This window comes from Procambarus clarkii, chromosome 48, assembly GCF_040958095.1.
Source record: "Procambarus clarkii isolate CNS0578487 chromosome 48, FALCON_Pclarkii_2.0, whole genome shotgun sequence".
In the NCBI taxonomy this organism is placed as follows: domain Eukaryota; kingdom Metazoa; phylum Arthropoda; class Malacostraca; order Decapoda; family Cambaridae; genus Procambarus; species Procambarus clarkii.
Genome location: NC_091197.1, coordinates 32,336,980 through 32,349,313, shown reverse-complemented (window position 1 = coordinate 32,349,313; position 12,334 = coordinate 32,336,980). Strand labels below are relative to the sequence as shown.

The 12,334-nt window shown below is 55.9% G+C and overlaps 1 protein-coding gene across 1 annotated transcript in view; it reads left to right on the top strand.

Annotated features, from left to right (window-relative positions):
* Positions 1–12,334, top strand: part of cos (kinesin-like protein costa) — a gene marked incomplete in the record, with an annotated part of 235,189 nt that overhangs the window by 210,974 nt on the left and 11,881 nt on the right. The window contains 1 exon segment of the mRNA XM_069302674.1: positions 10,902–11,039. Coding sequence (XP_069158775.1) covers positions 10,902–11,039 — 138 coding nt within the window.

Sequence of the window (12,334 nt, the reverse complement as noted above, 5' to 3'; positions counted from 1 at the left end):
CCACCCCGGGTTCGATTCCGGGCGCCTTTGGGTACCTCGGCTCCGTCTTTCCAGGGGCTTGCTACTTCCCGTATCTCCGCGAAGGTGGCTCGGGAGGCTCTTGCTGCATACCTCTTGCGAGACCCGGGTTATTCCTACCCCAATGGATCTGTCCTCGTTTGAGTTCGGTTCTTCTTCCCGTTTTTGGGTGCATTTGGAGGTTCCGGAGTCTTCCTGGCTGGCAGACTGCCCTTTCTTTTCGGACCCGCACGCTTGATTGGCGGGAAACTGCTACTTTTATGCAGGTTTACCTGGGGGGGCGAGTTTGAGCACCTTAATGCTTGCTTATTTGCTCCCGTGCTTTCTCGGGATGTTGGCCTTTTCCAGCTTCACGTGCAGGTTCCTCAGCTTTCGGCTTCGTTGGTTGCGGAGGAATTGCGCTACCGTGTTCATTTGGCTTCGGTCTTGCATTTCTTTTTCCTTCTCTGTTTTTTGCTTCTCGCCTCGCGTGCAGTCAGGCTGTGCTCGCCCTCTCTTTGGAATCCGCTTGGGCCCTGGCTCTTAGGTTTTCATCTCCTTTTTGTCCGTTGCTGTTTGCAGAGTCTGCAGTGTCCCAGTTTCTGCATGCGGCTTCGGCTAGTTGTCGTCCTATGGCGGACTTGTTGATTCTCCGGAGCAGTCGTTCTCGGCAGTTTCGGAGGGGTCGTGCCAGGGTTTCGGGTTCCGCTGGTCGAGGTGAGCCATTGGTGCCAGTTTCTGAGCCGTTGTTCCCTTCGGGGCCAGCGTCGTCTGGGCGGCGCAGTGATCGCCCTGTTCGACGGTTGGGTTCTCGTAAGGGGCGTCGGCCCTTTAGCGGTTTGCCCCGTTGACGGGGCGATGGGGGGGAGGCTCGCTCTGTTTGCCCACGCTTGGTCCCACGATTTGTGGGCCTTTTCAGTCATGTCATCCTGTCTGAGGTGGCGTTGGGCGACTCGTCCTCCTTTAGGGGGTTCGGGGCTAATAGGGCAGGTTTCTTCTCCTGCGCTTCGTCAAGTCGTCTTGGAGTGGGTGCGCTTGGGCGGGGTCGAAACGACTATGTCCCTCAGGTGGGTTTCCCGTCTATTTCCAGTGCCGAAACGGGACTGTGCGGATCTGAGGTTCATTCTGGACTTGTCCCGTCTGAACCCCTGGATTCCTTGCCCCTCCTTTCGGATGACTACTCTGTCTCAGGTCCGGCTTCTGTTGGAGCCGGGTGCCTGGATGGTGTCCCTGGACCTCAAGGACGCGTATTGGCACGTTCCTATTCATCCGGGGTTCAGGGACTGGTTAGGCTTCGTGGTAGGGCGTCACGCTTACCGTTTTCGATGCCTACCTTTTGGCCTGAATCTGGCACCTCGCGTTTTCACGCGTCTGACCCGAGTTGTGGTGACCCGTCTGCGTCTTCTAGGGATTCGGGTTTTGGCCTACCTCGACGACTGGCTGGTGTGGGCTCCCAGTCGGTCAGCTTGTCTGCTCGCCAGGGATTTGGTTCTTTCCCAGCTCGCCAGGTTCGGGTTCCTGGTGAACTGGAGGAAGTCCCATCTGGTTCCGTCCCAGGTTCGGACCTGGCTGGGTCTTGTTTGGGATTCTCGGACCGCTTCCTTGTCTCTCCCTCCCGTGGCGTTGCGGCGGCCGCGGGACCGCCGTTTGCTGTTTCTGAGGGGGTCCCGGGTCACTCGGCGGTTGCTCGAGCGGTTGTGCGGGAGTCTGAACTTCGCCATGCTAGTCTACCCGCCGGGTCGGGTTTGGCTTCGGTGTCTGTTTTGGTTCCTTCGGGGACGTCCTTTCCGCGTCTCTCGCGATCGTTGGGTTTGCCCTCCAGGGGTCTTATGTCGGTTGCTGCGTCACCGTCTTCCTCTTCGGATTTTTCGGGGTTCGGTGCATTGGCGCCTTCCCGAGCTCTCGCTCGATGTGTTCACGGACGCGTCGTCTCTCGGCTGGGGCTTTGTGACCAGTGCTCACCAGGCGCAGGCCAGGGACGGTGGGGTCCGTCCTTCCATCGGGCTCACAGCACGGTTCGGGAGTTCGCGGCTGTCTGGTTCGCGCTTCGGAGGATTCGGGTCGCTCGGGGATCGACCATTCGCCTCCATTCGGACTGTTCTCCGGTGGTTCATTGCCTGAACCGCGGGGGTTCTCTTCGGTCCTTGGCTCTTTGGGGTTGGTCCCTTCGAGTGGTTCGTCTGCTAGATTCTTGGGGTTTGGCTCTCCGTGCGGTTCACGTCCGGGGAGTGTCAAACGTTCTGGCGGACGGTCTGTCTCGCTTCCTTCCCCTGTCCACGGAATGGACGGTCGACGACGACTCGTTTCGTTGGCTCTGCCAGACGTACGGTCTCCCAGATGTGGACCTCTTCACGTCGGCGTGGTCCCGGCGTCTCCCTATATATGTGACGCCCTTCCCCGACTGCGAGGCGTTCGCGGTGGATGCCTTTCGGCAGGATTGGTCGAGGTGGGGTTACCTCTACCTCTTTCCTCCGGTCCAGCTGTTGCTTCGGGTTCTGGTTCGGTTAGAGACATTCCCGGGGAGAGTAGTCCTCGTGGCCCCTTGGTGGCCGGCCCAGCCTTGGTTTCCGGTGCTTTTGGCTCGGTGCCCGAACCCGGGACGTTTCCCGCGGCTCCGCCTCTTTCAGCAGGTCGGCCCGATCCGGTACGGGGCTGGTTCGACCTTCTCCTCTGCTCTTCGCGTCTGGTCTTTTTGACGCGGGTGTATCACCATTTCTATGGTGATCAGGTGGCTTCTTTGATGGTGTCCCACTTGAGAGCTTCGTCTAGGCGACAGTATGAAGTTTCCAGGCGTTCCTTTCGCCATTTTCTGGCTCTTCGTAGGTTGTCTTTTCTTTCGGATCGGGTTGTTTTGTCCTTTCTTACTTGGCTTTTTCAGGACCGTCATTTGATGCCTAATACTGTCGCCTCGTATCGTGCGGCGCTGGCGGAGCCGCTCAAGCTCGCTTTCGGGGTGGACGTCACATCCGCCCCGTTTCGTAAGCTTTCCCGTGCTATGTTTCACCTCCGGCCTGCTCATGCGCCGCCTGAGCCGTCCTGGTCCTTGGACAGGGTGCTTTCCTATCTTTCCTCTCCTCGGTTTGTGGTGGCCCCTTCGGTTCCTGATTGTTTTTCCAAGGCTTTGTTTTTGTTGGCATTGGCCTCTGGGGGCCGGGTAGGGGAGCTTCATGCTCTCCTCCGGCGCAGGGGTTTCTGCTCTTTTGGTCCTGGGGGTAGGTTTGTCCGTTTGCAGCCTTCTCCGTCCTTTCTGGCGAAGAACGAGACGGCTGCTTTCCGGAGGGGTCCGTGGGTCATTGATGCTTGGTTGGTTGGTTCGGCCGGGGGTGCATCATGTGTTGTGTCCTGTTGCTGCACTTCGCCGTTACCTGCGCGCTTCAGCCGGAGTGGCTGGGGATGCGCTTTGGGTTGATCCGGTTTCCCTCGTTCCCTGTTCCAGGGCTCGGGTCTCCCAGGTTGTCCGCAGGGTTATTAAATCTAGCCAGCCTGCGGTCTATCCTCGCGCCCATGACATTAGGAAGTTTGCGGCTTTGGCTGCCGTGTTTGGTAATATGTCTTGGGCTCATATTCGGGCGCGTGGATTTTGGAAGTCGAACAGGGTCCTGGCCGCCCGTTATTTGGTGGACGTCCCTGCTCCTCGTTGTTCTTGTGTTGCTTTGGGTCGCAAGTTGCAGCCAGTTGTCTCGACTTTGAGTTGAGGAGTTTGTGGCCGCCGCCTCCCGGGTAAGTCCCATTTTTCCTTCTCTTTGGGTATGTAGCTCCAGGGAGCCGTAGGGGCTCCCCCCAGAAAACCAGCGTTGAATGTAATGAAACGCCATTTTCTGGGTGAGCCCCGGAGGCTCCCTGGTTACCCTCCCTCCCATCCGGTCGGCGGGATTTTTCGCGTTGGTTGAAGCCTAGTTTCCGAACTGACGGCAGCCGGCGTGGTGAAGTCCGGGGCTCCCCCCCTCCCCCTCCCGGGGAGGGGAGGGCTTCGCGGACGACCGGCGCGGCAGTAAATTGATTGTTTGATTGTTTTCCTTGGGATTGTAGGGAGTTTTCTACCTCTCTGTTCGGTTTTTGTTGTAGTTTCTTACCATGTGGGGTTTGTTTTGTTACGCCTACCTTTCTGGGTGGCTAACCCCGGTCGATGGCAGATAAGGAAAACCCCCAACCATATGGGGTTTTCCAGGGCCATTGCTCCCTGAAACCTCTCTGAAGGGGCCAGGTTCTGGCGCTGGTCCCTGGTAGGTCTGAACTCCATAGCTAATGTCCCGGTCTAACATAACATACATTAGCCCGATAAGCTCCAGGGAGCCTCCGGGGCTCACCCAGAAAATGGCATTTCATTACATTCAACGCTGGTTTTCTGGGGGAGCCCCTACGGCTCCCTGGAGCTTATCGGGCTAATGTGTGTTATGTTAGACCGGGACATTAGCTATGGAGTTCAGACCTACCAGGGACTAGCGCCAGAACCTGGCCCCTTCAGAGAGGTTTCAGGGAGCAATGGCCCTGGAAAACCCCATATGGTTGGGGGTTTTCCTTATCTGCCATCGACCGGGGTTAGCCACCCAGAAAGGTAGGCGTAACAAAACAAACCCCACATGGTAAGAAACTACAACAAAAACCAAACAGAGAGGTAGAAAACTCCCTACAATCCCAAGGAAAACAATCAAACAATCAATTTACTGCCGCGCCGGTCGTCCGCGCAGCCCTCCCTTCCCCGGGAGGGGGAGGGGGGGGGGCCCCGGACCTCACCGCGCCGGCTGCCGTCAGTTCGCAAGCTAGTGTCAACCGGGATAGACGCTTCTCTGGCCTCAAATTCCTTGGCGGTGTTTGCCTCGTGTGGCGTTCTCTGCTGTTGTTGTGGTGTGCGGTGGCCAGGAGTACTTCATCAGTACCGGGGCTGCATGCGTCTAGGGCTTCCTTCCCTAGGCGCCCTGTGAGTACTGCCCTTGCGTGTCAGGGTTATCTTCTCTGGGGCGTTCGGGAACCGCTCCCGTAGAGGTTTTTGCTGCTCGGCATTTGCCTCGCCCTTGGGGTCAGCTGGGGCTTGGGGCCCTTGTTTGGCCTTGGGTAGGGAGTGGTTTTGTGCTGGTTAGGGCGTCAAGGTATTGCGCGGCCTGCCACCTAAGCGGCGACCGGTTCCTGTTGCTCTGGGGACGGTGTACTTTTGCGGGGTTTTTCTTTTGTTTTGTTTTTGGTTGCCTGGTGGAAGTGCTGCCTCGTGGGCCCATAGTTCCCCTGGTATTGTTTTGGTGGCCCTCTGCTAGGCCCCCGTGCTTGTACACGTCCCAGGGGTTTTCAGTATTATCATTTACCCGTGTTTTGTTTGGGTTTCTTAACCGGTTAGCAACACCTTGCCCGTGCTTCCCGTAGTTGCTACCCTACGGGCCCTGGAAACCCCTGTCGGGGCTCGGGGACCCATGGAGGCGTCTCTCGAGTTCCAGCCTGCCTTGTGCGGGTTTGAAGGTTGCAGTGTGCCCTTGTCTCAGGGTGACAGTCACCTGTTTTGCCTCCGTCATGCTGCCTGTTGGGTCAATGACACCTTTGACCCGGAGTCTTGCGAGTCCTGTTCTCTGCTTGTGCTCAGGTTTTACTCTGAGGATGTTCCTATTAGAGTACAGGCAGCATCAGCGTTGCATGTTAGATTTAGGTTATTGCAACGCGCTAGGTCGGTTTCCCGCCTGGATGCCCCGAGGCTGCCCCGTTTTGGCTTTAGGGACCCTGACCTGGGGGCGTTGATTGCTATGGCTTTGACTCCTACGCCCTCTGGTCCTTCCCCTGTGGTTCTTCCTGCACCACCCCCCCTGTGTCCGGCTCCGAAACGTATGCGGCTTTCGGCCTTGGCACAGGATTTAGTTGGTGGAGAGACTCGGGCTGCTTCGGGGGCTGCCCCATCCGGGTCGGGGACGGAGGCATTTGAGCCGGTTCCTCCTGCTGAGGCTTCTGGGTCCCACCAGCAGGCCCCCTTGTCTGCCTTTCCCTTGGACTCTACCTTTTCTTCAGGGGTAGAGGGTTTGGAGGACGGCTCTGCCCCGGGTCCCGACGTAAGGGATCCTGGGGCTGGGGAGGAGTCGGCCTGGGGGCCTTGAGCCCCCTGTGACCCCGCTTGGGTGCTTTTGCCTTCCCCACGGGGTTTATTGTTGCAGGGGGAGGGGTTTTCTTATCCTCCCTCCCTGTATGAGTATGATTTGGGTTCGGCTCCTCCCCGTGTTCGGTTCCGGGCGCCTTTGGGTACCTCGGCTCCGTCTTTACAGGGGTTTGCTACTTCCCGTCTCTCCGCGAAGGTGGCTCGGGAAGCTCTTGCTGCATACCTCTTGCGAGACCCGGGTTATGCCTCCCCAATGGATCCGTCCTCGTTTGAGTTCGGTTCGTCTTCCCGTTTTTGGGTACGTTTGGAGGTTCCGGGGTCTTCCTGGCTAGCAGACTGCCCTTTCTTTTCGTTGGGGGCGTGGCATGGGTTCTGTCGACCCGCACGCTTGATTGGCGCGAGACTGCTACTTTTATGCAGGTTTACCTGGGGGGCGAGTTTGAGCACCTTAATGCGTGCTTATTCGCTCCTGTGCTTTCTCGGGATGTTGGCCTTTTCCAGCTTCACGTGCAGGTTCCTCAGCTTTCGGCTTCATTGGTTGCGGAGGAGTTGCGCTCCCGTGGGCATTTGGCTTCGGTCTTGCGTTTCTTTTCCCTTCTCGAGCTCTCTTCTGCTTGGCTCGAGGAGGATGTGGGAGCGTTGAGTGAAGGGCCTTCGTCCGGGGTGCTTTCTTCGGCAGCTAGGGCGTCGGCTGCACTGTTGAAGCTCTTTGCGCCCATCCTGAAGGAAGCGGTGTCTCTGTTTTTTGCTTCTCGCCTCGCGTTCCGTCAGGCTGTGCTCGCCCTCTCTTTGGATTCCGCTTGGGCCCTGGCTCTTAGGTTTTCGTCTCCTTTTTGTCCGTTGCTGTTTGCAGAGTCTGCAGTGTCCCAGTTTCTGCATGCGGCTTCGGCTAGTTGTCGTCCTATGGCGGACTTGTTGATTCTCCGGAGCAGTCGTTCTCGGCAGTTTCGGAGGGGTCGTGCCAGGGTTTCGGTTTCCGCTGGTCGAGGTGGGCCTTTGGTGCCGGTTTCTGAGCCATTGTTCCCTTTGGGGCCAGCGTCGTCTGGGCGGCGCAGTGTTCGCCCTGTTCGACGGTTGGGTTCTCGTGCGGGGCGTCGGCCCTTTCGCAGTTTGCCCCGTTGACGGGGCGATGGGGGGGAGGCTCGCTCTGTTTGCCCACGCTTGGTCCCACGATTTGTGGGCCTTTTCGGTCGTGTCATCCGGCCTGCGGTGGCGTTGGGCGACTCGTCCTCCTTTGGGGGGTTCGGGGCTAACAGGGCAGGTCTCTTCTCCTGCGCTTCGTCAAGTCATCTTGGAGTGGGTGCGCTTGGGCGTGGTCGAACCGACTACGTCCCTCAGGTGGGTTTCCCGCCTGTTTCCAGTGCCGAAACGGGACTGTGCGGATCTGAGGTTCATTCTGGACTTGTCCCGTCTGAAGCTCTGGATTCCTTGCCCCTCCTTTCGGATGACTACTCTGTCTCAGGTCCGGCTTCTGTTGGAGCCGGGTGCCTGGATGGTGTCCCTGGACCTCAAGGACGCGTATTGGCACATTCCTATTCATCCGGGGTTCAGGGACTGGTTAGGCTTCGTGGTAGGGCGTCACGCTTACCGTTTTCGATGCCTACCTTTTGGCCTGAATCTGGCACCTCGCGTTTTCACGCGTCTGACCCGAGTTGTGGTGACCCGTCTGCGTCTTCTAGGGATTCGGGTTTTGGCCTACCTCGACGACTGGCTGGTGTGGGCTCCCAGTCGGTCAGCTTGTCTGCTCGCCAGGGATTTGGTTCTTTCCCAGCTCGCCAGGTTCGGGTTCCTGGTGAACTGGAGGAAGTCCCATCTGGTTCCGTCCCAGGTTCGGACCTGGCTGGGTCTTGTTTGGGATTCTCGGACCGCTTCCTTGTCTCTACCTCCGGTGGCGTTGCGGCGGCTGCGGGACCGCCGTTTGCTGTTTCTGAGAGAGTCCCGGGTCACTCGGCGGTTGCTCGAGCAGTTGTGCGGGAGTCTGAACTTCGCCATGCTAGTCTACCCGCCGGGTCGGGTTTGGCTTCGGCGTCTGTTTTGGTTCCTTCGGGGACGTCCTTTCCGCCTCTCTCGCGATCGTTGGGTTCGCCCTCCGGGGGTCTTATGTCGGTTGCTGCGTCACCGTCTTCCTCTTCGGATTTTTCGGGGTTCGGTGCCTTGGCGCCTTCCCGAGCCCTCGCTCGATGTGTTCACGGACGCGTCGTCTCTCGGCTGGGGCTTTGTGACCAGTGCTCACCAGGCAGGCCAGGGACGGTGGGGTCCGTCCTTCCATCGGGCTCACAGCACGGTTCGGGAGTTCGCGGCTGTCTGGTTCGCGCTTCGGAGGATTCGGGTCGCTCGGGGATCGACCATTCGCCTCCATTCGGACTGTTCTCCGGTGGTTCATTGCCTGAACCGCGGGGGTTCTCTTCGGTCCTTGGCTCTTTGGGGTTGGTCCCTTCGAGTGGTTCGTCTGCTGGATTCTCGGGGTTTGGCTCTCCATGCGGTTCACGTCCGGGGAGTGTCCAACGTTCTGGCGGACGGTCTGTCTCGCTTCCTTCCCCTGTCCACGGAATGGACGGTCGACGACGACTCGTTTCGTTGGATCTGCCAGACGTACGGTCTCCCAGATGTGGACCTCTTCGCGTCGGCGTGGTCCCGGCGTCTCCCTCTATATGTGACGCCCTTCCCCGACTGCGAGGCGTTCGCGGTGGATGCTTTTCGGCAGGACTGGTCGAGGTGGGGTTACCTGTACCTTTTTCCTCCGGTCCAGCTGTTGCTTCGGGTTCTGGTTCGGTTAGAGACATTCCCGGGGAGAGTAGTCCTCGTGGCCCCTTGGTGGCCGGCCCAGCCTTGGTTTCCGGTGCTTTTGGCTCGGTGCCCGAACCCGGGACGTTTCCCGCGGCTCCGCCTCTTTCAGCAGGTCGGCCCGATCCGGTACGGGGCTGGTTCGACCTTCTCCTCTGCTCTTCGCGTCTGGTCTTTTTGACGCGGGTGTATCACCATTTCTATGGTGATCAGGTGGCTTCTTTGATGGTGTCCCACCTGAGAGCTTCGTCTAGGCGACAGTATGAAGTTTCCTGGCGTTCCTTTCGCCATTTTCTGGCTCTTCGTAGGTTGTCTTTTCTTTCGGATCGGGTTGTTTTGTCCTTCCTTACTTGGCTTTTTCAGGACCGTCATTTGATGCCTAATACTGTCGCCTCGTATCGTGCGGCGCTGGCGGAGCCGCTCCAGCTCGCTTTCGGGGTGGACGTCACATCCGCCCCGTTTCGTAAGCTTTCCCGTGCTATGTTTCACCTCCGGCCTGCTCATGCGCCGCCTGAGCCGTCCTGGTCCTTGGACAGGGTGCTTTCCTATCTTTCCTCTCCTCGGTTTGTGGTGGCCCCTTCGGTTCCTGATTGTTTTTCCAAGGCTTTGTTTTTGTTGGCATTGGCCTCTGGGGGCCGGGTAGGGGAGCTTCATGCTCTCCTCCGGCGCAGGGGTTTCTGCTCTTTTGGTCCTGGGGGTAGGTTTGTCCGTTTGCAGCCTTCTCCGTCCTTTCTGGCGAAGAACGAGACGGCTGCTTTCCGGAGGGGTCCGTGGGTCATTGATGCTTGGTTGGTTCGGCCGGGGGTGCATCATGTGTTGTGTCCTGTTGCTGCACTTCGCCGTTACCTGCGCGCTTCGGCCGGAGTGGCTGGGGATGCGCTTTGGGTTGATCCGGTTTCCCTCGTTCCCTGTTCTAGGGCTCGGGTCTCCCAGGTTGTCCGCAGGGTTATTAAATCTAGCCAGCCTGCGGTCTATCCTCGCGCCCATGACGTTAGGAAGTTTGCGGCTTTGGCTGCCGTGTTTGGTAATATGTCTTGGGCTCATATTCGGGCGCGTGGATTTTGGAAGTCGAACAGGGTCCTGGCCGCCCGTTATTTGGTGAATGTCCCTGCTCCTCGTCGTTCTTGTGTTGCTTTGGGTCGCAGGTTGCAGCCAGTTGTCTCGACTTCGAGTTGAGGAGTTTGTGGCCACCGCCTCCCGGGTAAGTCCCATTTTTCCTTCTCTTTGGGTATGTAGCTCCAGGGAGCCGTAGGGGCTCCCCCCAGAAAACCAGCGTTGAATGTAATGAAACGCCATTTTCTGGGTGAGCCCCGGAGGCTCCCTGGTTACCCTCCCTCCCATCCGGTCGGCGGGATTTTTCGCGTTGGTTGAAGCCTAGTTTCCGAACTGACGGCAGCCGGCGCGGTGAGGTCCGGGGCCCCCCCCTCCCCCTCCCGGGGAGGGGAGGGCTGCGCGGACGACCGGCGCGGCAGTAAATTGATTGTTTGATTGTTTTCCTTGGGATTGTAGGGAGTTTTCTACCTCTCTGTTCGGTTTTTGTTGTAGTTTTTTACCATGTGGGGTTTGTTTTGTTACGCCTACCTTTCTGGGTGCCTAACCCCGGTCGATGGCAGATAAGGAAAACCCCCAACCATATGGGGTTTTCCAGGGCCATTGCTCCCTGAAACCTCTCTGAAGGGGCCAGGTTCTGGCGCTGGTCCCTGGTAGGTCTGAACTCCATAGCTAATGTCCCGGTCTAACATAACACACATTAGCCCGATTAGCTCCAGGGAGCCTCCGGGGCTCACCCAGAAAATGGCGTTTCATTACATTCAACGCTGGTTTTTTGGGTAGTCAGGAACGGATTAATTCATTTCCCATTATTTCTTATGGGGAAATTAGCTTCGGTTTACGAGTTTTTGGGTTACGAGCCGTCTCCAGGAACCGATTAAACTCTTAAACCGAAGTACCCCTGTATAACTAATATATACATTGATTCAGTACTGTACTTGCATTTCTCATTCAGTAATGGTTTGTAACTACTGTATAATTTTTTCTTTTATGTTCATAGTCAGATGTTAGTGTTGACCTAAAGGACAGTGTCATCGAGCGACGTGAGTCGGCCCTCAGAGAGGAGATCTCACATCTGCGGGATGCCCGAGACTCACTCATGATGCGTAGGCAGAAGCTTGATCGTAGGCTCCACAAGGTGAGATTGTTTAATTTGTATTTGGTTTAGGCTTAATGAAATATAAGTATTAGAGTTTATGTAAATTTCATTATGTTCTTTAATCACTTAACTGCACCAGCCAACAAATGTAGTTTTGAGAGTTGTACATTTTTGTTTTAATTAAGCTATATTTTAATGTTTTTTAATGTACAGTATTCATCACTCATTGTGTTTTGAAATGAAAATAGTTTAGTTTGGAAACATTTTGACATTAACTTTACCTGAACATTTATAAAAACAACAAAAATATTTCCTTATCAATTGCACTTTGAAGTTTTTGGCGAAAACAGGTGCGCAGTGTAGGGGTTAACAACCATTCTACGTGGCCTTAAAATATGACATTCCCGCTGTGCACAAATAAATTCTCTGCAATAAATTATTTTCTTTTCTTATATTGTTTAAATGCAGTCTCTGATCACAGGAAACTAAAAACAATATTGTATGTGACATACTTTAGGCACGATAGAACTGGGAAGTTGAGCAAATTATGGGTGCTGAGCGATGGAGCGCTTGGGGGTCACTCGACCCTCCACCCTGTGGGGGCGGCAGTTGCCGCGAATATAATGTTTCACAACTATTTTTTTGTTTCTCATTCGTTTCTTCTCTGTTTTTTTTTTTTGCTGTAATATTATTCAAAAGTGTGGAATTTGTGGAATTTATATACCTGCTTGATGGGGTTCTGGGAGTTCTTCTACTCCCCAAGCCCGGCCCGAGGCCAGGCTTGACTTGTGAGAGTCTGGTCCACCAGGCTGTTGCTTGGAGTGGCCCGCAGGGCCACATACCCACCACAGCCCGGCTGATCCAGAACATCTCTTAGAAAACAGTCCAGTTTTCTCTTGAAGATGTCCACGATTGTTCCGGCAATATTTCTTGTAGTCGCTGGGAGGACATTGAACAACCGCGGACCTCTGATGTTTATACAGTGCTCTCTGATTGTGCCTATGGCACCTCTGCTCTTCACTGGTTCAATCTTGCATTTTCTTCCATATCGTTCACTCCAGTACGTTGTCCAGTATATAGTTCAATGTGTGGAATATCACTCTGCTGAAAATTATGGGCTCATATATGACATGTATATTATAATCTACGATCAATCAAACTGTTTTTGTTGTTATTACACTATATCACACATCGTATATACCTATCTACATGTTTTGTTCACCATAACTGTACAACTAAGCTGGTATGGTGTCCAAACAGCATAGTGGCCACCCTACACTGCATGACAAGTCACACCAGTAGATGAAGCCACCTCCCCTCACCAAAATGGCTAC